At 38.6% G+C, this 26528-nt stretch overlaps 1 protein-coding gene across 1 annotated transcript in view; it reads right to left on the reverse strand.

Annotated features, from left to right (window-relative positions):
• Positions 1-880: 880 nt before the first annotated feature.
• ATXN10 (ataxin 10) overlaps positions 881-26528 on the reverse strand; it is a gene marked incomplete at its 5' end in the record, with an annotated part of 103776 nt that continues 78128 nt past the window's right edge. The window contains 2 exons of the mRNA XM_084272372.1: positions 881-1551; positions 19967-20030. Coding sequence (XP_084128498.1) covers positions 1364-1551; positions 19967-20030 — 252 coding nt within the window. The 3' untranslated portion in view covers positions 881-1363. The remainder of the gene's footprint in view (positions 1552-19966; positions 20031-26528) is intronic.

Here is a 26528-nt window from a genome sequence, read left to right on the forward strand (position 1 = left end):
CCACCCGCTTCTTTCCATTTTTAAATAAAATCCCCAAAATAAAATAGCTAAAAAAAACAAATTGGAGGAGCAAAAGCTGGTGCACATGGCTGTTACATGCACACGTATTTTTAGGACATATGCTTGCCTTTCCATTTAAGAATGGGATTAAATGACAGCAATAACATGACCACTTAACTTTTCTGGCACCTTTCTGTTGGACACAACTGAAGATAACCAAACAACAGCAAGGACACACAACCACTCCTCGTAATATTAAGCTGCAATTCGTGTTCTGCTTATGCATGGGGGATTAAATTTCTCAGCTACCAGGGCAAAGCTATGGCACACACAGAGTTAACTGTGCCCCCCCGCCTCTCTTCACCCCCACCCCCCTTTCTCCCCCCCATCTCATTCATGCCACATTCCACAGTGGCAGGGTCCAACAACAATATAGGAGGGTACCCAAAATGAAGAGGCAGGGCCTTCTATTCTTCTGCCTCTCTTGAATTAATTAACTGGAAATGAGTTTTGTCAATGTTTTGGAAAGGCAGAGGGGTGAAAAGAAACTGCTAGAATTAATCACAGTGAGAAACTACCTCTTCAGCAGTCTGCCAGAGTTCAGAAAACCCATGAGAAGTGCAAAATAAAAGGAAAGTGGGCTGACTTACCATCCAAAGGAACAAATAAAATTCAAACAAACACCCAAGTCTCCAAAACAGAGACATGCCCCAGTGCAAAGGAATGTAGCATCTGTTGCCAAAACAGCTTCAGCTTTGTTTTTAATATACTTGTCATGAGGACTGAAAGGTAACAAGGTAGAAAAGACAATTTGCTAATAATTTAAATACACAGAAGGCACGTTGTGTTTAACTCACTACATATTTATGCACATCCAACGTTTCACTGACCCTTATGGAAGTACAGTTATTTAAGCACCATGATCAAGAATGAGACACTCTGTTCATTTAGCCCAGACAACATGGCTCTTTGAAATGAAGGCAGCGGACTGCAAAGCAGTTACTTCTTTCTGGAGTTTTTAATGACAGTTATCTTCAGGTTCAGCACTGGAAACTGAAACAACTCCATGCTGCGCGTGACATCTTTTCTAATAACAAAACCAAGAAAGTAACGAAACTTTGACCATCTGAAACAAAGGATCTTTTCCCATGAGCTAATTTACCTAGGTGTTCAGAAAACGTGTTCGTGTCCTTTTGTTTACAACAGTGAGGCAGAAGTATCATTGGGCAGCCTTTCTGAGAATGACCATAAGACTTCCAGCAGACTGGAACTAAAACTTGAAGAAATCTTGATTGGCTGAATGGGGAAAAATATTTTCAAAAGGAAGCCCTCTTGTAACATTTGACTGTTCTTAATTTTTTGTTCACGAGGGCTTTTTCCTGGCAGATCTCAAAATTAACTTGTCATCTTGCTTCTCTACCTCTAAACCCATACTCTCAAGAGCAGAATTGTCTGCCAGCCCTTTCTGCTCCATCCGTGCAATAAGCTCTTGGTTTCTGGTGTTCTGTTCAGTGAGATTTCGGATAGCATATACCGCCCACTGGTTCACAACTGTTGGACAAAGTTAAGGATCATGAATTTATTTAAAGATGAAAAAATGCCTATATTTTTACTGCATTCCCTCCCCAATCCCTCAATCCCAGAAAAAAACAGTAGAAATCAAGAGTTTAAAACAGACATTTACAGGCAGTAACTCTGAACCTGCAAATACTTGTATATGAGGTAATTTAGGTTTTAATGAGGTATGTCCATTAACTTCAGGCAAGTTTACTAGGTTTTTATCTTGAATAAAAAACCCCAAACCAATAAACTTAACACAAATGAACTACAAGACTTAAAAGGACATGTTGTTTGCAACCAAAATTACAGTTAATTGAAATGTTCCAATGATCTTCCTAGAGATTTAAAAAAAAGTCAGTCACTGTGTTTATGATCTGAACACTTCCAAGGACAGGCAAACAAAATAAGCTGTAAATCAGGTAAAGAAAGAAGACAACTATTCCATTCACTGTAAAAGCTGAGAAGATGCAAAAAGAGAGAAATACATCTTATCCAGGTTAACAACTGAAAACAGCACAATTACCGTGGGAGTCACTTGCAAATATTTAACTTCTAACATTATCTAAACTCGGTTCTTAATGCCTGTGTGCTTTAATAAACTTGCCAACAGAACAGACGTGAAGATCACCAGCAGGTAGCTCCTGCTCATGTTTAAATGGGCACAAGCAGCAACTCATTCACATTCTAAGGTGGTCCCTCGAGGCACATGTTGGGGCCACAGACAAAGGATTTAAATCCCCAGGATTGTCAGTCAGGCATCTTCCAAGTGAACTACAGTGTTCATTTTATGAAGTGTCAGAGATGTGAGTCCCAACTCTGCAGCCGATTGTTATGATACAATCTTTCCCAAGTTACCCATATGGGAGGCAAGCCATTCTGAATCACACAAAAAAGTGGTTTGCCTGCAGGGCACCAATTATTTACTACATGTAGCTTCACATCCAGTAGAGGAATATGCATAATTTACTCATCTCCTTGACGTCTTTTGGGTTGGACAGTGTCTACGCACAGAGATAAGACAGTGTTCCTATGGGCATTTGCCAGGGGGTGACTGGAGGGGAAAACTACTCAGTTGCGGAAGATGGGAACTTCAGCCAAAAAAATAAAATACAGGATCTGGACTTTGTTACACAATCCATCACAAGAACATTTAGAAAATCCACTGCCACTGCATGCACCTTCTTACCACAGCAACCTTGCCATTTTTTGTGCACCTCTCATGGACTGTTGTGCCCACCTTGCTGCCACCTCCAACTACCCCTTCGGCTTCTACCCTTTCAGCAGAGGCAGTGTGTCATGATGGGCTGCTGGATGCACTGGGCAATGTGGATGAACAACAGAACGTAGCAGAAGCAGCTTTCTTAATGTAAGACACAGCCCTTCTTTCAAAGACTGACATTTGAAGAGAGAGGAAGTGATAAACTGAGAATACGGGAGACCTAAAAGAGTTGATGACTTTATCTAACCACAGGTCTACTTAGATTCCAAAATAGGGACAGAGAAAGGACTGAAATAAAAAGCACATGAGGAATCATCAAACAGAGAGAAAGGTTTAAATGAAGAATAGCTTGGACAAATATCACAGGAAACACATGCCAGGGAACAATTCAGCACTGGCATCCATCAGTGAAACAGCCCCCTGCCTTTTAAGAGCAGCAGTTTATATTTATTTTCATGTTCAAGTACATCAAAGTTGTAACAGGTGAACATAGCTGGGTATCTGTATTCTCTTCTGTCAGTGCATCACTGCTATGGTTAACTGAAAAGACAGTGCCAAGCTACATGTAAATTACATAAACTGGGTATATTTTCACTGCAGGTTACATTTGAGTGCATAAACCAACAATAAAGTACTAAAGAAACCAAATAATGTATAAGCAGAACCTCATTCAGCAGCTCCTACAGCAAGAATAAATTTCAGAAAGCTGATGGATATATAGGAACTAATAGATGCCCGAGGCTGATACCTAGGAGATCTTTCTGAGGTCTGATTTAAGTTATTTCATGATTGATGAAAAGTAACATGAAGTTCTCCCAGCAGACTGTGAGAAACATACTACCACCCTTCCTGGCTCTGGTCCTGGGATGCTGTGTTCATAAAATACAACCCTGCATAAAATATGGCATCTGAGTAAAAGACTATCTCCTAAAAAGTTATTTTCAAAGAGTAACAGTTCTAAATCACAAGTGCCAAGTGCCACACAGAGAAAAAGTACTCTCCAAAAATTTTTTTTAATGTATTAGCCTTGGGAATAATCCTGTTACCATCCTCTTTATGTCCTTCAATACAAAAACACTGCTAAACCCCACAGCAAATGATGTTTTCCTATTATCATATCCATTCATGCTTACATAATATCTAAGACATCCCCATTATCTTATGAACTCTATCATCATTATGGCATTTATCATTATTGACTACTGTAGCTGAAGCTGCAAAATGGTTTCAATAACGTTTTCACTCATTCAAAAACTCTTTTCTGTCTGTAGGTTTGCCATTGTAAATTCAGTCATGAATATGCATGACTTCCCTTGTTCGCATGCTGTGTGAGGCTAAGACCTTTGGATGGCTGTGTGCAGACCTAGACAGACTTAAGTGTCAGCAGAGATTAAAGCTAGTCCCCAGCTAATATTCACATTACCCTCTTGCTCCTCTCCAAAGACAGAGACACAGAGAGAAAATTAAACATATTCTAAAGTCTCTAATCCTACCAACAATTTAAGCACTTTATTGTATACTCAGCTTTAGAAAGGGAACTTCTAAAGTTTCCATAGTTACTACAAATAAGAGCATGAGCCTGTTTGTTGTGAAACTGCATAAAAGGAAAGAAATGCAGCAAGCACAGTAGATCTGACTGTGTAGACTTGTCCAGATTTTTCTAAGAGGACATACTGCACTTTCAAATTAATCAATATTATAGACAAGGAAGTAAAAATTACAAAACCTTTAGGGTATACCAAAGAAGTTTTAATTTAATTTTGCAGGAGTTTCATTATTAGACTACCTGTGTTTAGGGAATGAAAAACATTGGTATGCATTTGTAGCAACTCTTTTTCAAAATCTGTCAGTACTGTATGCTATGGGATTCCTATATTTGACTAATACAAACATTAACAAAACTGAAACAACTTGCCCTGTGTTCCAAACTTGTGCTAATGTTGCCATACAGCAAATTTATCACCTAAACTCTGGTTCACAGCTTCAATCATCAGAGAGGGGAGCATACATGGAGAAAGGAAGAGAGGTGGAGAAAATGTGCTGGCAATCTGCCCTACCAGATAAAACATTTTATTATCTGGAATTAACATAAACTATGAAAATCTATGCCACTAAGTCCTGAGGAAGTTTTGCCATTATCTACAAAGGGAAATTTTCACAACTCTCATTTCTTTTTATATGGATTCTGCTACAAGGAGTTGCTAGAGTCAACGCAGGCAATAGCACAGGGGCTGCATTGCAGTTTTAATGGTACATGACAATACAACCACATCCTATCAGGAGTCACTACCCAGTATCCTGTTGTGATGCATTACTGCAGAGGAGGGCTTACAAGCCCAAAGAGAGTATTCCAGCTTCTCATCCTCATATTACAAGGTCCAATTTGCACTAAATGTTTTCAGCACTTTTACTTCAGCCATCAGGACCCCTATGAATTGGTCTGTAAAATAGCTTCGATCTGATGGAAGGAAGATAGTAGACATCATTATTAGTGAGATTTGAATGCAACAAGGGAGATACACAACAATGTGTAAGTAATCTTGAAAATACGTTGCTTAAAAATGGCAAGTAGAAAGCTTTAAAAGTATCATTAATATAGGATACTGCAGAGTGGTGGCAAGGGGAATGATATACATACGTGTTTGCTAAAGTCCCCCTGACAGCTATAAATACTGAGGAATTTCTAAATATACTGTCGTTGGTGTAGATGCTTTTTGTTTTTTGTTTAGACTGTTTCCTGCACTATGAGTTATTTTCAATAAGTAAAGGATTACTTGTGAAACCTTCTTCCTTACAAGTCATTTGGCCTAATAAGAAAGAGAGGATACTCTTTCCCAATTACATTACCGCATGTAAATCTGATTTATGATCATTTAAGTATTAATTACATTTGAATCAAATAGATGAAGAGATACAAAATGTTTATCAAGAAAGACAGCTCACATGGGTTGGAACCCTATTCAAATGAGCCATTTATGCAACAGTTGAAGCCACCCAACTTCTTTAAGAGCTTTGCTGGAACACCTCAGTAGGATTAGATACAGAGATAATACAACTCTTCTTAATTATATTTCTTTCTGGTCTTCAACAAGCAACCCAATTCTCAATAAAACTTCTGTAGATAGGAATGAAATTCTGAAGTGTTACGTTTGAAGAATCACTTCCACTTACAGACCTGACTGGACCACACTGAAAAGACGTAAATCATTTCCCCTTCTGGTCTTTCAGTCCTTTAAAGTACTTCTGTTTCACAGCTACTTGAAGATAATTCTTCTCACTATTAAAAGAGGTCTCTAAACAGCTACCACAATTGTTAATCACAGTTTGGATTAATGTCCTGTGTAGGACTGACCACAGGAAGTAGACAGTCAGGATTTTGGTCCCTTGCTGCTAGCTAAATTGTTTACAAAGATCTACAAGTTTCTTTCTGGCAATTCCTTACAACTACATTACATTTTTTACATAAATTTTACTAGTGCATAAGACATTAAAAAAAAAAATCACAGAAAATGTAAAGAACTAAAGGTTTTATCTTCATTTATTAACTTATTTTAAAGAAGCTGATTTATATTTTTAGAATTGTCGCTTTGGATTCTATTCACAAATTCAGATTATCAGCATCAAAAAACTTCAGGAATTCAGCTTATACAAACTTAAAATACTCTGCCTATAATTTTGAAGAAGAGTCTAAAATATTCTGGTTGTCTGTATTTTTATTTATTTCATAGCAGCTGTTAGCACCTATGATTGCATTCACCACATTCTGGGTTTATCAGCTGAGAACGTCCTTCCTTCTGTTCCTCCTATGCTTCACCCTGCTCTTGCAGAGCAGACACAACACAACTCATCTATCCTACAAGCCTCCAAGGTGGAGAGGCATCATTGGATGCTGGAAGAGATATTTATTGCTTATCACACGTTCTAGGGATAAGGTTTGTAACACTGTGGAACCTAAAGCAGAGGTTCAATTCTGCTACAGGTAACTCTCTCACCTGGTCCAAGAGATCAGTGGGAAGGGTTGGACCATCCACTGCCAAATGAACTTCAATCTCCACCACTACGTGGCAGCAAAGCTTCACTGGAAACGTATGAAATAAGATCCCCTTTCCTATTCCTCACCGGGACAGGAAGACCAGTGTGGACTGCTGATGCCTACTGCAAGCACTCCCCATATAAGTTTGCTTCCACAAAATATTCTGGTAACAACAGAAAGCCTATCCTCAGAAACCCGAACTGCGGTTTCCATCTCTAATTACACTCTGTAGAAGAACATTGCTTTGCCAGACAAAGATCTCAAATGATACAATCAGAAGAGACAAATGGGCAGAACTACTCAGTTTGAAGTGATCAAAATAGTTTCAATACTAAGGCAACATTCTCTAATTCACAGCCTAAAGAAATTAGGAATCAACCATAGCAGAAAATAATTTTACTTGAAATATTTTTTCCAGTTCTCTCGCCTTCTTCCAGCAGTTCTCTCTTCACCTGGCAGATAAACACCATCTTTATGGCTACCTATATTTTATCAGTCTCTGAATGCCCTACGTACCATCAGTACTGATGAATCCATTTCTTGAAGCATGCCTTATGGATAGGGTTTCTTTAAAATGGGACTGATATCTTTTGTACAATCAACACACAGGCACGTTGTATCTCACGTGTAACATTCAATGAAAGTTCACCCATTGGAGTACCTATGGCCAACAAATACACTTCAAGACCAGAATGGACCATCTCTTTTACCCAACACTTCTACACAGAACACAGGTGACAAAATGTCAGCCGCTCTTGAAATTGAGCCTGATGATTCCATTTCATGCACAAGGTATTTTCATGCCTTTTACTGAAAGACATCCAACGTTGACTGTTGGCTGACTGAAGAATTCACTGTGTCACTAAAAAAACTGTTTCAGTTGGTAAATATTCATTATAGTCTGTGATCTATTTCTGGTTTAGATTTGTTCAGAACTGAGTCCAAACACTGATTTTCAATTCTAGGTTTAAAAAAAATAAAGGTGAGATATCCTAATCAAGGCACTTATTAGGCAATCTTTGCATGAACCAGAAGAAAACTGAGGAAAATATTCAAAGCTTTGCATAATTCTTGTATCTCTTCCCTCCATTTGTATTTTTCTGAATCTCTTTTGAAGCAAAGGCACCAGAGCTATACAAGAAATTCTGCCAAAATTTGCTATATGTCTGATTACAGGTGCAACAAAGTTGCCTGCTTCTTCTGGCTACTGAGAATCATAGAAAGCTTCAGGTTGGAAGGCACTTCAGATATCATCGAGCTACAACCCCTCTGTCATGAGCAGGAGTACCCCCCATTAGACCAGGCTGCCCAAAGCCACATCCAACCTGGCCTTGATCACTGCCAGGAGGGGACAGCCACAGCTTCTCTGGGCAGCCTGTGCCAGGGCCTCACCACCCTCATTGGTAAGAATTATCTTACTCATATCTAATCTAAATCTACCCTCTTTCAAGTCTGGAAGGCTGCAATAAAGTCTCACCAGAGCCTTCTCTTCTCTAGGCTGAACCACCCCAACTTTCTCAGCCTGTCTTCATACGAGAGGAGCTTCAGTCCTCTGACCATCTTTGTGACCCTCCTCTGGACTCGCTCCAACAGGCCCATGTCCTTCTTACACTGGAGGCCCCAGAGCTGGATGGAGTACTAACTGAGAAAAAGTGAAAAATAAAAGCTCACAGTATTCTGTTGCCCTCTTCCTCCTAGCTTTGATTGCACAAGCAGAATCCATGCTCTCCGGGTCCTTCAGAAACACATTTTCAGCACTGTCCAATCCTGACAGACAGAGCCAAATCATGAGGCTTATTCTTAGTTTCAAGGCTTGACTTCTTTGAACTACATACTCACTTCAGTGATGTCCAGGGAAATGGCACCCCATGTTCATCAGAGTGCTGTTTACTACTGCAGCAATTTGGGTTACACTAAGACAGTTTTTACCTACAGCAATGTCAGGATTTTTCTCCCCAAATCACTAGTATTTATAGTTTAACAGAACATACAAGACACCACTGAACAGTCTTGGATATGCACACTGCTACTAGTCTTTAATGCCTGCTAAACAACATATAATCCATACTCCATGGGCCCCCTTCATGCTTTGTGGGGCTTCAAAGCACAGTGCCAATGCACCTTAGTAAACTTTGAAATTAAACACAAAACTTCAGTCAAGTACTCCAGAGCTACAAAAGCCATAGTACACATTTAGCTATGTCAGGCTACTTTTATTATAATGTCTCTTATGCCAAAACTTACAGAACTTAAAAAAAAATAAAAATTAAGCCATAACCTCTAGTTTGTTTTACTTTTTCCTATACTCAGACTTGTAATACTAGCTTAAAACCATGAATATGACACATTCATTTTTGCTGCTTAGGCTGCCAGGTTTTTTAAAATTATGACTTACATTTTTAATAGAAACCCATAATCTATGCTTAACTATAAATCATCTGGTTTTAAAACAGAAAGAATCACACTCTTGATCAATCTCAAGCTAATGCTCCATCCACAGCTACAATATTCTGTTCTTACAGTCCCTTCTATTATACTAATCCCTTTTCAAGAATTCATGACAACTAAATCTGTTCGTTATTTGTAAGAGGTACTGAGAGTCAGCAGGTTGTTTTATTAAAATAAAAAGCTTCAATTGCTGCTACCTAACTGTTAAGAATGCCTTGGCTTATCTTCTTTTCCCAGGTACAGAAAAAAAAAGCAAGCAAAATTCCATTAAGTTGAAACTCGTGTATCAAATTTCTATTAAAACCTACCGCAAACATTAAGATGTAAAGCACTAAAGCACAGGGGGATGGTAATTGTGTTCACAAACTGATTAAGTATCAGGCAGGCTGCAGGAATTTTACATTTCCTTGGACATGTAAAGAAAAAAGCTCCACCTACATACAGAAATATATTCACGTGCATTTACATGCATACATACAAAAATAAACAGCTTTTCTAAAATGCTTTAAAATGGAAGTTATAGAAGTCAAATAAAACTTTCAAAAACTTGGCAATAGACTTAAAACCCCAACCTAGTTAATACCTGACATGTGGTCAAGCTAGTTATAATTTATCACTCTAAAGACAGATGACAAGATAAGCTGACCCGCAATTTGGATAGAAGCTCTTTTTCTATTTATAATCTCTAGAGGTTCACCTATTTATACAGATTCAACAAGGATCTATATGCCAGCTTATCTTTCAGCACTGTACGTGAGTATTTTATTGATTCAGGGTCTCTGAATAACTTATGTGGCCCAACTCCCACCCCTGCTGTTTTTGGTAATTTCAAATGTCACTTTATGACAAATAATCAAAACAATGAAGGTAAATGAAACTCCAGCTCCAGTCTCGTAGACACCAGATGATGCCCAGTGTGCATCCAAAAATAACAACTGTTAAATAAATGGGTGTTTTGAAAGATGCAGCTAAATTACAACCATCTAAGGTTTTTCTCCCATGTTCTGCAAAACAGCCATTAGCCACAATTATATCTGCTACAATTTCAGGAAATGGTTGCATCTCCTTGAAGAAATCTCAGAACACCAAGAGACAAGAACAAACCAACACAGTCCATGGAATGGACTACAAATATCTCTTTAGTGAGAAAAGAAAGGATAGATTTTAGAAACCATTTTGGAAATAGAAAGACAAAGTTTAAACAAAGATCTGGGGAAATGAGGGAAAACTATTTAAGGATCAGGAAGGAGGTTCACAGGACAATGCATTCCCCACCTGAAGTTACAGATTGTTTTAATAATAGTGACTGAAAATGGGACAACAGAAGAATGTCAGAATAAAGATATTATGCAAAGCACTGGCCATATGACATCTGAATATTCTTTGGAGGCATGAAAGAAACAATGTCAAGACGACAGACTGAAATATGATAAGGTAGTTGTAGAAGGCATTCCATTCTCAACAATATTTCTGAACCACTCCTAGCTTTATTTTAAAAAAACAAAAATCTTTGGGTCTCAAATTTCTAGTGCTCCATCTCAGCCCAGAGGGGAATTTTTCGAAAGAGAGTCTGAGGAAAAATCAAGCAAGTTGCTCGAGCTATAAAAGCAGTGAAATATTATATTTTCCTTGTTTCTTCTTCTTTTCTTTTTTTTTTTTTATTGGTGCTCCTGGTAACTAAAGATCTGTTTTCTTTCAAGAATTCAAGCCTGTCATGGATTTAAATCCACCAAGAGGATTAGGACAGAGGACAAATATGTCAATATTTGGTTTAGAAATAGAGTTATTAACTTTAATTCCTCACTTTTACATGCATGAGTTGGTGCCTACAGAGATTACTCTTCTCAAGGGATTAGAAATATTATAATGTAACGTTTGAAAGAGCTTTCTTGCATGCTGTATACCTCTGCTAAACTTCCTCCAGCTCTATGAAGGACCCTGTACGTTACCCATGTTCCTGGATCATCGCAGTTGTTACTTACTGCAGACAGGTAGAAGTAAAATACTGAAGAAAAGACTTCATATTTACATCTCTACAATTCTGCCTAGGCATTATGTATACTGTCAAGAAAATTAATACTCCCCCGCCCCTGAACTCTGAACTTTAGTATTTTAATCATCCTGCAGATGCACTAAAAAAACTGCACACGGAAATTATGGAATCTGCAGCCTGAAACATACCATTAGGAATTAGAACTTTTTAAAATCTCCAAACACAAAATGTAATCTGTGGTCCTTTCTGGAAGAAAAAAAAAAAAAAAAAGGGACAGTGCTGTCAATTCTGAGATCTTTTCCCATCTTGCACACTGCATTCCTTCTGTTGTCTTGGGTCTTTTTCATACTAGGAGAATATTACATTTAAAAAAAGAAAATTTGTTCTTGGGGAACAGTGTGGATTACTGATACGGCAAGTAGATGTAGAATTTCTCACAAGAAAACTTCAGTTTTGTTTTCATTCTAAAAAGTTGCAATCAACATCTCAGAAATCCAGTCTTTGAGTCAGAATTCAGATCTACAAAATAGCCTGCCTAATGGGGGTAGGGTTTTTTTGCTTGGTTTTTCACCTTTAACTGAGTTCTGTTCCAAAGATTTTGCCACATATAGAAAGAATAAACAATAGGTTAAGACATGGAAGTTGTATTAACCCAACTCTTCAGATATGAAGCCAATGTCAGGAGTAATTTAAAGTAAGATTAGGTTCACACAAATGCCTTCTGTACCCTTTTCAACAGGGAGCATGCACCTAGATCCCTCCCCTTCAGAGCTTTACAATAATCCCACTCAGGACACTTTATTCAATATTGTATAGAAAAACCCTACTTAGAATGGAATCCAGACCTCTTCAGTCCACTAACACTTCTGAAAGAACAAGACAGGGTAAGGCTACTAGCAATGCTTCTTTCAAGAGCGTAAAACACCCTGAGAAATAGTGACAGAAACAGGTATTGGTGGGCAGATGACCTTCTCAACTGAACCAAAAGCCATGTTTGGGAGTAGCTGTGTTTTTCCCCTTTCACCAAGAGAAGTAACAAAAAGGTTGAAGACTCTTAAGAATCACTTGGGAAACTGGCACTAACACAGGCTAAAAACCCACCACCCCTTCTCATACAGCACTGAGGGTTTTCCCCCATGAGCCACACAGACCCTAGGCTCCATTAGTATCTAAGAAAATAGAGCTATAAAGAACTCACAGCAACTTCCAGGAACAGGATAGGATTTGGTCTGCTGAATAAGGTAAAAGAAATAAGCCCCTCTCAGACTGTTCTTGCTCAATGAGTAACCACAGTTGTACCTGTTCCAGCTTCTAGTCTGACCAGTTCATCTGAATATAACTGCAAGATACAGGGAAGGAGCTAAGGTTTGTGCATACGCCACAAACCAGAAATCCTCTGCTGTCTCCACTCTCTCTGTAAATAAGAATTCTCAGCATGTAGGAATTCAATTAGTCTGAACCAATACAACACAGTGATTTCTTCTTGCTCGACCTTTTTTCTTTTTTCATCCTAGTTCTACCTATGGCAGTTGGCTTCCACTCAGCTGATACTCTGTGTTGTCTTTGGCACTATGAAGCTAAAGGTTCAGGCTAACAAGTTTCTGATCTTTACCTGTGCTGACAAGCCCCATGGCGACCTCAATGGCTGCTGGGTCACTGAAAACTTACTATCTACTTTTTTTGCTGAACTCATAGCAACACCATCAGTAGTGGTTTACAGAAAATAAGATTCTAATAGTCTCTGTGTCCAAGGATAAGGGTTGAAGCAGCAGGAACCTGTGATAGTGCAAAATTGAAGCCCTCTCCCAAAGAAAACACTTCCATTTAGTAGAGGTACACTTCAAACTTCTTTGCACAGCAAAGCAAGTGTCAACAGGATGAGGAAAAGGGTAATTTTTTCCAAGGGGAGAGAATCTGACTGAGCATAAGGAGATCATTACTGTTTTCATCAGTAGTCTAGGTCTTTTGTACTGCCCATATCCACTGAAATACGATTTTGCGTATGTTTATGAAAATACAGAATCAAATCGGTCACCTCAAACTACTACATGCATTGGCAGTGCCGAAAGTGAGCTTTCCAAAGAAAGGCAACCATAACTGATGTAACATTATGCTGTATTTTCCTGCCAACATACATGAGATAAGCGTTTTCACGTAAATGTGGCTAACTGTATGATGGTTTACTCCAAAAAGTCAACTCACACTCCTATTTTTGCTTTCTACTGGCTTCTATTCAGCTGTGAGGCTTTTTTACAGTATGTGGCCTGTTTTAGGTTGCATTCTGTAACTTAGACATAAAATGTCTTTCAACTTCCCCAAAAGTCTTCGCTGGCATCTCACGAAAACAAACTGCCATTGTTGTAGACCATAGCAACTCAATTTCTTCTAGCTTTAGCCAGAAGTTTCATGAACCACAATTACACTTTCTGCTGCCATGAAGTCAAAAGTGTTTTCAATCTACCTCTCAGATGACTTTCAGACTAAATATAATAGAAGCAGCAGCTTAGGGAAAGAGTATCTTAAAATTGACTTAAGTTCTCTAGATTTTCATCTATTATTCAAGCTAATGGGCCTATGTATGGATATCCACAACAACAGAAGGTTTTACTTTCACAAATGCTGAAAATTCTTGCTCCTAAAACATAGCTGGCTGGGTGCTTATTCATATATATAAATAAATATGTGTGTGTTTATACATACACTCACCCACCCCTCACAGCAGGGTGGTTTTTCAATACTGCACTTTTGGCCAATAAAAAATCATGTCTGATTAGGGGTTAACCTAATATGGACACTTACAAAAGGTCATTCAAATTAAATTCAGATATTCACATAATCAATTTATGAACAGACCTACTTAACTCAGGTAAACTGAAAAGTCTTAAATAATAGTTTATTTAAAGTCTTCCTTAGCACCTTTTTTGTATGATTAGAGCAAGAGTCCGTCGATCAGAATGGGCTGGCCTCCCTCCTTATGTTTGCTTTAAGGAAGTGGAATCTGTGAAAGGTCAGCTGGAAGGAGCAGCAAGACTTAGAATGAGGTAAAAGACAAGAACAAAAAAAGAAGAAAAAGAAGGGCTCTTGTCTGATGCTAGAGCCTGTCAGAGATGAAGAAGATAGTGGCTCAGAGAGCAAAATATAAGATATTTTAATTTAGAACACCTTTTCAACCCAAATAACCTGAAAAGCAGGATCTGGAGTCAATTTTTTACTGGTATTACCTAGATAGGCATCTCCAACCCTGTTATTCTGTGGCAAGTTTAATTTATTTGTTTTTAAACACAGGTTACATAGGTAAAGCACAAAGCTCCCAACTTTTCAGAAGCAGAACAAGAAACTGAATTTTCCAACCCAAAAATTTGTCTCATGACAGAACTTCTTAATCACCCAAACAAGTCCACTTGTGTTTTGAAACACCCTTTTCTCTTCTGAATACAGAAGGACAGTTAGGATAAAAAAAACAATCCCAACACATCAATCTCTGTTAGAAGCTTATTGATTTGGTGATTATTTCATTTTGGAGTTGAAGTTGATGATCCTTATAGGTCTTTTCCAATGTGAGAAAAAGCTTAAACCGACAGTCAGCCTTCTCTAAAGTTTGACTCTTCAGACCTCAACATCTATAATGTATTGTACCCCCCCAATCTCATCCCATTTACCTTTGGCCCTGTGCGAAAAGCCCAATAGTTAATTGCTTAAAATCTGGCATCTTTCAGCATTTCTTCTTGAATTTACTTGAAACCCTGTAAAGTTATAGTAGCTGAACATTTAAAGTACCAATTTAAATAATTGCAAGATGTACTGCAAAGATGTTCCTAACTGTCCATAATCATCTTCATGTCTGTTACTAACAAGGGTGGGTTTTTTTTTTCTTGTGTTTACTCATGAAACATCTTGAAGGCAAAAATACTATTTGTTTGTATAACTGTAGAAGATACAAGCCTGGCTGAGGTTCTCCCAAATCGGGCACTGAAAGATGAATTCAAACAGAATCGCAGAATCACAAGGTTGGAAAAGACCTTGGAAGATCAAGTCCAACCATTCCCATCCTAAGCTAAACCATATCCCTAAGTACCTCATCTACCCTTTTTTAAAAACACATCCAGGGATGGTGACTCAATCACCTCCCTGGGCAGCCTGTTCCAGGCCCTGACAACTCTTTCAGTAATTTTTTTTTTTTCTAATATTTAATCTAAACTTGCCCTGGTGCAGCTTTGTGCCATTTCCCCTTGTCCTATCTCCTGTCACCTGGCTGAAGAGACCATCTCCCACCTCTCTACAACCTCCCTTCAGGTAGTTGTAGGCAGTGATAAGGTCTCCCCTCAGCCTCCCCGTCTCTAGGCTAAACATCCCCAGCTCCCTCAGCCTCTCCTCATAGGATTTGCCCTCCAGCCCCTTCACCAGCCTGGTTGCCCTTCTCTGGACTTGCTCGAGGACCTGAATGTCCTTCTCATGGTGAGGAGCCCAGAACTGGACACAGTACTCGAGGTGCAGTCTCACCAATGCTGAGTACGGGGGCAAAACCTAAAAAGTTAAAGCGATGCCAACATGTCAGTTGAACTTCAGCTAGCAATCTCCTAAGTGACAAATCTCCTGATATTTCTATGTGCGTTGCAGAACTTTTCAGGATCTGAAAGGATGCAATTTCAAGGTAATGACAGGTTTACAAAGAAATTTATTTTAGGGTAAGAGCAGACCAATTTCCTCTTTCAGTACATTCCCATATGCTACAAATAAAAAGATTTATCAAAGGATTTCTCCTCTCAAAGCTAATAGAGCGCTCTTTTAACATCTAACAGGGCAGTCCAGCTTCCCCTGATGAATTGTGTACTTTAGGGAAGTATTTTTTTCCATCCAGAAAAAAAATCCTACTACTTCTAGAATAAAAGTTACATTTTTCTTTGGAAAACACTGCTATATGTAATTTGAAGGCAGAATTTAGTAACTAAAATGTAGAAAATCAGTATATGAACTCTGTTTTTAGTAGAAAACATCTTAACTGTAGAGCTTGGGTGTCTCTGAAACGGATAAAACTCAAAATGTGCACCTACAAAGACTTTGCTAAAAAAATCTATGAAGTTCTTATATGAAAGAACGTAGCCTTAGAGGGAAGAGGGGCTCAAAATAATAGATGGCTAGTAATATTAAAGGATCAGCTCCTCCGAGCTCAGAAGCAATGCGTCCCAACTAAGAGGAAGTGATGGGAGACCTGGTGATATGGAGAAGGCTGAGGTGACCAAATTTTTTTTGCCTCAGTCTTCCCCAGCTCTAGCCACACTGTCCAAGTCACAGAAGGCAAAGGTAGGGACTGAGAGAATGAAGAATCTCCCACTGTTAGAGAAGATCAGGATTGAGAATATCTAAAAAACCGGAAGGTGCACAAGTCTATGGGACCTGATGAGATGCAACTGTTGGTCCGCAGGGAACTGGTGGATGAAGTGGCTAGGCCACTCTCCATCATATTTGGGAAGTTGTGGCAGTCCAGTGAAATACCCACTGGCTGGGAAAAGGGAAACATAACCCCATTTTCAAAAAGGGAAAAAAGGAAGACCCAGGGAACTACAGACTAGTCAGTCTCATCTCTGTGCCTGGCAAGACCATGGAGCAGATCCTCCCAGAAACCATCCTAAGGCACACTGAAAATAGGAGGTGATTGATGAGATCCCTGGGTTGAAGCAATCACAAGCACAACTACAAACTGGGCAGAGAAAAGACTGCAAGCAGCCCTGAGGAGAAGGACCTGGTGCTGTTGGTGGATAAGAAACTCTACAAGAGCCAACAATGAGTGCTTGCAGCCTTGAAAGCCAACCATATCCAGAGCTGTTTGAGCGAGTCTGGAGGAGGCCCATGAAGATGCTCAGAGGGCTGGGGCACCTCTCCTATGAATTCAGGCAGAGATCAGCTTGTTCAGCTTGGAGAAGAGAAGGCTCTGGCAAGACTTTAAAGCAGTCTTCCAGTACCTGAAGGGAACTAGAAGAAAGCTGGAAAGAGGCTGTGTGTCAGAGTGTAGTGATAGGCCAAGGGATGGTGGGTTTAAACTAAAGAAGTGTAGATTTAGATTAGATATTATGAAAAATTCTTCCCTGTGAGGGTGGAGAGGCACTGGAACAGGTTGCCTCCAGGGAACTCCCTGGAAATGTTCGAGGCCAGGCTGGATGGGGCTTTGGACAACCTGGTCTAGTGGAGGTTGTCTCTGCCCATGGCAAGGGAGTTGCAACTAAACGATCTTTGAGGTCCCTTCCAACCCAAACCATCCTATGATTCTTGAAAGAATCTGGATGCAAATTTGGCCAGTCAGCTTTATTCAAGGAGAAATCCAAGTAAGCCTGAAACCACAAAAACAGGCACTAGAAACAAGACCATAAAAAGAAGCTTCTGGACATGACTCCCCAGAGGAACCCTGGCTGAAGAGCTACATGAGCTTTCCCTTGCAGCTTGCTACATCACCTTGACAAGCTGCAGCACCACAGAGTGATCATAATTGAATTTTGGCAACTCTCTCAACACCCAGCTCAAGAGCTGCCTAAATACTTCCTTTTAATTAATCTTCCCTGAGAAAAGAGATGAAATATATTCACTCTGGATCACAAAATTATAATGTGGGTGATTTGAAGATGTAATTTTAAGATTTTAAGTAAGCTTCCAAATCTTAGTAAGAGCATTACTCTGATTTACAAGCATCACAAAAATGATTTGTGCCAGGCAGGCCCGGGTGCACAGACAGAAGAGAGAAGCAGTCAAATCTCTCCACAGGAATGTTATGCAATGTAGTCAGGCACCTACACGTTACTAAGGACTTGGTTTGTGGTGTCTAAGTGTAGCAAAATATGCTACAAGGCAGGCAAAACTAGACAGATACAAACTGCAAACTGCTCTTCTGCTTCCCTGCAAAAGATGTGCTGAGAATGCAGCAACTGAGGAATGTTAGGAGGCAGAAGTAGGAGATCATTAACTTCAGGTAACACAAGAGCCACTGGGATAATCTTGGTCAAAACGATGAACAGAGTAGCAGCCAGAAGCTGCGCTCCAATAGCTGACACCGCAAACTATGGCAGCAAGCTAGTCTCCCCGCTGCCCAAGGGCTACCTGCTTTTTCACACACTTCCACGCTGTATGCTATGGATGAGTGGTGAAAGCTCATATTAAGAGGTGTCATTATGTCTAGTAAGTCTTTAAAAACCAAGTAAGCAGACTTTTATCTTCTGGTAAGAAGTTTATAGTACAGCCATAAAATGTCAGCTTGTATCAAAAGGTGTAAGAAGTTCCACATTGCCTAAAATGCAGTAAAGGCTCCCATGGTATTTTATTTTCATTTCATTCAAGATCATAAATTACAATTCTATCCTTTGAGGGCCTCAAACTTTATCCTCTTTTACTAACAGCTAAAACAAAGGATTAATCCTAGAGAGAAATTCTAAAAGTCATTGCACAGCTGTGCTTTCCAGCAAAGGAAGAGTAACTTGGGACCAAATCTCCTTACTAGGTTTTCTCAGTGCTACTCTTCTGCTTATGGAAATGAAACTCCTTGTCTTTTTCCATTGCATCCAGCAGTGCCCCTGACCAGAACCGGACCATGGAAGTCCAACCCTACTACTTGACGCACTGTCAAGAGACATACTGTCAGAATTTCAATTATAGAAACAGTGATGAATGCAAAAACCTTGCACATAAAGCAAAGTGACTAACTCAGAGGATACTTTACTCACATTGCTCCTCCACCCAGCTTGTTAACATCTTCCTATCATCTGTCCCTGTATCGTTTTATCCTTTCAAGATGTATTTATATGTAGGTGATGCTCTATGGCACACAATTATGAGAAAATGTAACATTTGCACAACTTTTTTTAATGATACTTGCTAAAGAGTGAGCTTTTTTGTATCAAGTAACTAAAAAAAAAAGTCTGGTTTATGTGTTCATTATAAGAAAGCTGACATTACTTTAGACAGGAAAGGCATTTGATTTCCAGATGCACTCTGCAGAAAACTTACAAGGAGCTAATGATTAGATGACAGAAAATAATAGCTAACCCACTGAACACACCAGAAAGATTACTATGGGATTCATGGAGACAGATAAGTCTGCTTAACAATTACTTATCTTCAATACAAAGCTATTTCTCTCTAACAGCAGTCTATCTCTCTGCTCTCAAACCTCAGGAAAAAAAAATCCCAAATATGAAGCACAGTGTCATTTATATTAAAATCTCCCCAACGTTTCAGTAATCTGCATAATTAATTCTCTCAATTACACACATTTCCATTGCAGCTTCCTAGCCTTGTCTTTCTGCTTAGAATAAGCTCTCCACTCAGATTAAATAAGCGTGTATAGAATTGATGGGTTACTCATTTCAGTCTACCGAATAGATTTCGGCTGATACAAAAGCACCACAATTTGATACAAAACATAAATACTCTTAATTCAAACGTCTATCACAGTTAGCTCTCTGCACTGATGTTTGCAAAGCAGTCATATTTATTATTTTAGGGCACAGGGAATAACCACAGATCAACTTATTTCGAATACAGTTCAATAACGAATATTTATGAGGTTGCGCACTGCTGAATCAAGCTTTTAAATACAACCTAGAAAGTCATGAGGCCAGTTAGACTTAGGTACCGAGTGAAAGTAATGCTGGCATAAACATATTAAACACCCACACCTTTTTTTATGAATTATATAAAATAATTACTTTTTTTTTTTTTGTAAGGATACAAGGATTGTTGTCATCAATGCTGCAGTTGTCCAGGATCAAGGGGATGCCATCTAACTCATAAACCTACATTAAAAAAAAAAAAATCAATTTAAGAGATGTCTCAACAATACTAATGATGACTCAATGCAAGAAATATATAAAAAGATAGCAGGGATGTTTGTTTCTTCAAAAATATTACACATTTTAACATAAATTGCAGAGCAAATCTGGCATCATCAGCAGTAAGTATCACAAAAGAGTAACACAAGCAGACATTAATTTCACATTCTTTCTCTTTGACTAGAAGTATCTTCTACATTGTACTTCTCTCACTGGGCCAGAAAAAGCTACTATTGACAGCTCATGCCTGCTTCAAGAAAGAAGGACCACAAAAAACTGACTGAAAAAATAAGAAAAAAAGTAGTTGAAAAATACATATACAAATGCACACAAATTAGCATGGGGCAGGTATCTCTGTATCTATGAAACCTTCAAAAGCAATGTGTTACCTGTACGTAAGCTCAAATTCTTTTTAACAAGTAAAAGCCACTGACTTTTTTTTCTTTCCTTCTATTACTAGCAAACCAGCAAAGATGGGATTTGTCATATTGAATTGTCTATATATACACACACAGATGTGAATTCACAAATTATACTAATATATTTGTGTATGTGGATGAGATAATAATGTATAATCCTAAGAGACTTGTACATATACACACAACTGAGACAAGCTGATGTTAACAATAAATACAAGCATTACCATCTCATGAAAGGAGTATTCCATAAGGAATTTATCTAGACTTCTGAAATACACTATAACACCATACATCTTCATACAGATGTATAACTCTCGAAAGTGTTACTTATTTAAATGAAAACCTATTCTAAATTATCTGCAAAATTTCAACCTTGAAAATACCTCAACCATTCCATGGTTCTCTGACAGCAAAACTGCACTTGTACAAATCTTGAATTGTTTAGTGCCTTAAAATCAAACTTCAAACCAAAATCGAGCAGGCAAAGGAATTTAGATAGAACATCAGTTAGGTGGTGACTTTATGATGGTATTGTCTCTTCCATTTTTTTTCCCCCAAATAAGATGCATTTCTATATAACATGTGAAACAAAAAAATCACGAAGTTTACGCTGTAGGACAGATCCGCAATTGTATATATAGTAAGAGAGGAGATTCAGGTATGAAATCCAAAACAGACTATCCATTCAGAATTCAGAGACAAATCTGAGCCCATGCCTCTTACATGTTTCTTTTCAGATAAACTTGCTGCAGTGTCTGTCTCACAGTATAACCTGACAATCTAAAAGTAACAGAGACAAATATACAAACAGGCAAGGCTTACATGTAAGAAAAGCAAAAAGCATTGCTAGCTATTAAGACCTGACACACCTGTGCTAACATGAATAACTATAAATAATAATTTTAACCTAAAATACAGTTAATAACACAGGTATTAAAATACCCGATCTTTCCACAAAATTTGTGGTTTTCCTCAAAAGTAGGATGTATCTCATGTATGATGTCCTACTTCAAACCTTGAACACTGACCCTTAAGTAAAAACAGTACCTGTGCATGCTGGGGAAACATTAGTTCTTAGATTTTCAAGCTACAGCTGAACTCTGATATGCCTTTTATTTTTTCATCAGCGAAATGCTCAACAGTAGAAATTAATCTAGATTAAGTGCTGTCAACTGAAATAAACCATTCAATCTGTTCTGGTTCGGTTCAAACAAGACACTTGGTTAACAGAGTACATAAGCATTCAGGGAAAGGAAAATCTTAATTAAAATCCCCACATGCGCCAAAAAAATTACTGTTGGACTATAATGAGATTCCTTCAAAGTCAGCAAACTCAGGAAACCACAGCCTTAGCGATACCTCAACGTAAAAAACAGTTGCTAACTACCACTGCCTTATATGCCCAGAGTGTCTTGAACAGCAGACAATTAAACTGTACATATAATTTCACCAAGGTAGGCATAGCTTTTGTCACCATGATTCCAGCTTTATTATGTCACCTGTGATTTACTACACAGTGAAACAAAGCAAGGAGAGGAAACCATATGATGTATCTCTGCAGGACAAATCTATATATTTGTCAGAGTAATATGTGATGCATAGAGCTACTATTCCCAAGCAACTACTGTTAGAGAAGTTCCAGTCCATGTTCAAGAACCACCAGTGATCCATTAAATCAGCATTTTATGGTAACCTAAAATTACACCAATGCATTGTAATAACCTAGGCTGCAAAGTGAGCCAGTTCACATAGCAGAGCTGTTATTGCAACAAGAGTGCCACAAAGGAAGGAACAACTGTCTCCCACCAGACTGTCTCAAATTTTCTCACTCTCATCTGCCTGTTACCTCCCACACCAGCAGGCTTTGTGAATATCAAGAAACCATCTCACTAACTGTCAACCTCTTAAACAGATTTATTGGAACTACATTGCCCAATACATAGACTCTGTGATTTTTTGCAACTAGTTATTGGCCTCATACTTTTATCTTTAAAGAGAAATGTTTGTGAAACGCACAGTGCAGTGTAAAGGTAGTGGGCCTTTTGCAGTGATCTTCTGCAGGGCTTGGGAAAGAAGTCAGTATCACACAAGCCTCAAATCTCACTTTGACCAAGGTGCAAAAAATATCCCAAGAATAAAACATGATGGGGCTGGTGTGAAATGGCTGTAATCCACCCAGATTTTGGAAAAAAAATATAGCCAGGACTAAGGATAGGACAGTTCTGATGTCTGCCCTGTAAACCTAATTGCTCATTGGCCTGTGTTATAAAATACCACAAATGCTATTCTCCATTTACATTACTGACAACATAGATGACCAATAACATAGAACTGCCCAGGACTGTAAAAAAGTCAAGAATATAAAGAACTATGTTTTCTTCTGAATTACACTGAAACAATAAATGAAGCCGCATCCTATGTGTAGGCTGAAATCTCAACCACATTTAATTGCAAAGGTTACTTCAGACAAGTTTAAAATTGAAAAAGTACAGCTCTGAGCCAGTCCTCTCTAGTCCTTCAGTCAAGTCAGTGCTAAGAAGTTTACTCCGATGCCATTGTATCAGTTTCTGAAGTTGTTTTCTAAAAAGCAGAAAGATAGAAGATCAAGCATTCAAAGATAGGTGTCCATCTCTGCCAGTTAAGACAGACATCTTTGACAACACAGCTTTATATTGCTGTCCCACTTGTTTTTTATACCTGCCTCTGAAACATAACGAAGAATCAGTATCATGTCAATGCAAAATGTGAATGTGTTACAACTGAAATAAAATTCCTTCCTCAGTGAAGAAGTAACTGCTGTGTTTTTTCCTTTTTCTGTGCTCTTGTAATTTAACAATCTATTTAAACTACTTAAATGAGACACTAGCAAAAACCCATGTAGGCAGAGGTACTATGTAAGTATTAAACAAGAGCTTATCAAAGTGACCAACCCAGACCAAATATGCCCACTGTTCTCCCAGCCAAGGAACAACGTAATGTTTTATTTGGATGGTTTGGGATGTATCAGTCCTGAGGAATAAGCTATGCTTTTTATCTTGATAACCAATGAATACATTCACACAAAAGATTTTATGTTTTCTTACAGAATTCCCATTTATTGACTAATATATAAATAAGGTCACCAGAATAATTCGGGATATCTGCCCGAACAGATCTACCTCTGATAAATTCCCAGTATTTTCTTATGAAATTCACAGAGGTAATTACCATTTAAATAATCATTCACAGCACAGCCTAGAGAAAGTATAAATTAACTGCAGACTGTTTCTTGAATCTTTCCTTATAGCAGCAATGGAGCCAAGCTCAGGGGTAAGAATGCAAATTCTCTGAGCATGACAGCGCTTGTTGATGAACAAGAAATCTGCATACATCTAGTGAAACGCAACTACGCTCTTCAGGTCCAGCAGCTATACAGACAGTAACAGAAAGCCTCCAGCAAAAATGCTCCCTTCAAAGAAGTGTTAACACTTCAGGTGTTAGAAACATTACCTAGTCAGCTATAAGAACAATATAATGCAAACGTTTCACTTATGCCTTTAGATAACAACAGCTTGAGCATAAATCGTCCTTCTGCTAGAATGCAACTGAATCTCAGCCTTCAGTTGAGGCAGAATGAGAAACGTGTTCATTTCAGCCAGAGAAATGCTTCTATTGCTTACCAGCTTTGCTTGGTGCATCCATAGATGAGCAAAAGGAAACGCATTCTGTGGACAGGTGAATGGTTATGACCCTTTAAAAACTCTTCTGTCTAAGTCTGTTTGACTTTCTCAGACAGAAAATCATACTAGAATAAATCATGCCACAGAAAAGTGATACAATGAAATACACATTGGTGATTTCTTGCCAATCTTTGGTCACCATTAAAAAAAAAGTTTAAGCCTTATTCCTTCTGAACGTACCGCAAAAGGACTACATAATGCCTAGGTCATGAGAAATACATCCTTCAGGCCCTGCCACCAAACAAGCTGACCAACAAGAGTCAATTTTCCTCTGAGGCCCGCTCAACAAGTTAGGTAAATTAGTAATTAGACATCTGGTCAGAGCCCAGCATACAATTTGAATAAGAGAGCGGCTTAATAAGAGTAGGAATGTATCAACTGGTTAGGTTTACTAATTGGCTTCTCTGCAGTTATGATAGTACTGAAAGATGTTATCTCTATTATTAATTTCCGAGTCTTGATTATGTGTGTGTGGGGAGGGGGGTCCTTCCCCACCCCTAACCCCCCCCCCCCAGCAGAAGTGACAGGAAATAGACATGAGATTCTACTTCTAAGGACAAAAGGAACACTTTAATCCCTTAGCACTAGTGGATTCCTAGGTCTACTGCAGACTACAGCCACTTTGGCTTAGAACAGAGGCAGCTGTGGCTTGCGGCAATCAAGTCTATTATTGGAGTTCACCACATCCTGCAGATCTACTGAAATACTTGTGGACAGAGGCTCCTTTCTCCAGGACATCGCAGCAGACTTGCTTAGCTAGTTTGAGAGCTCCTTGCGCCAGCACAAATGACTGAGATCTAAGCGAGACCTTTACGTCCCTCTCAGTCAAGGCAGTGTCCCCACAATGCTCTTCAACCTACTACACTGCATACATTTAACATACTAAATGTCTGAAATTCTGAAATCATGGCAACTAAGCTTGTTGCTTCTGGTACGTTAGTTTCAAATATATCCTCACTCTCTCACCATTATTTCCCAAAGTGACACAAGGTTTATTTCCACTTTCCCCAAAAAGGTGACCCTTGCCTCTTTCTGGGAAATAAAAATATAATAAGAATTGAAAAAAAATATCTTAGAATCTAGAAGTAGAATTCCTTTTTGATGTCCTAAAACTCTCCACAGAGAACTGGTTTAGAGGGTGACAGTTTTGCCTTACTGCGAGGCAACAGAAGCGAACATGAAGGTATCAAGCACACAATCAGGCCTCAGCCAAAACAAGCAGAAGCTAGAGTGTCCAGCTACTAGGAGAGGGTAACAAGCCATCTCAGTCACCGAATAATTTTTTCCACTAGTCTTTCCAAGTGAAAACACAGGAGTTTCCAGCCATTGAGATGATAATATAAACACTTGAGAATTCAGAATAGGTTCCCACAAGAGACAGGAACACAATTGGTTCATTTAAAAAAAAAAAAAACAACAAAAACAATTCCACTTTCATAATTCCCTTATTTACAGTTCCTGAAAAAGAAGCCACTTTTCAGTAGCAAATAGATGTTGCTATGAGGAACAGGCTCTTAGCTCTTTTTAGGTTCAGATTTACTACTTAACGTGGATAAAGTAAGGTCCAACACAAGATGTCACCTGAAACACATAATATTTGATACTGAGGTCTGTTGCCTACCCTGGCAGCAGCCGTTAGAGAAAAAACGATGGTACCAAACATCATCCAGTATTAAACCCCTGTGCTTTGTGTCTGTTGAATTTGTACAAATTTACATCAACAACAGAGTATATGTTTCCCAACTTTTGGTCCCCACTTGAGTCCACTGAAACCAGTAACCAGATATTCTTGGTTTACTGATTTCACTTCAATGCTATAAAAGAGGTTCTCCGTTTTTTTCTTTCATCAGAACAAAAAAAGAAAGTTAAATGAAATCAAGTGTAAGCATTACCTATGTGACTAGAACTGGTCTGAGGACACAACTTACAAAAGATCACCAAAAAGTTAAAACTGTATTTTGACCCAAAGCAGAGTGAAAAACAGAGGCTTAGAACTACTTCAAATTTCTGAAAAGAACCCAGATATAAAGGTTGGGTAAGTCACATGATTCATTTCAGCCATTTTAATCACCACTGCAACAGGAAGTTCCAAATCATTCCGGCAAGCTGCAACTTTTTTGGTGACTACAGTAGTATTTGTCTTCCACATCAACCTTAAAGTGTTTTAAGTATTTCTCAATTAAAATGAGGGATTTAGTTTTGTTGGTTGCATATAGTAGATTTCTTTTTTTTGGGGGTGGGAGGAGGGGTTGCAGGGGATGTTCTGCATTTGGGGGTTTTTTTTCAGTTTCACATTTTATATTATGTTGGAATAGTTCTTCTGG

Source organism: Gallinula chloropus (assembly GCF_964237585.1).
Source record: "Gallinula chloropus genome assembly, chromosome: 1".
Taxonomy (NCBI): Eukaryota; Metazoa; Chordata; class Aves; order Gruiformes; family Rallidae; genus Gallinula; species Gallinula chloropus.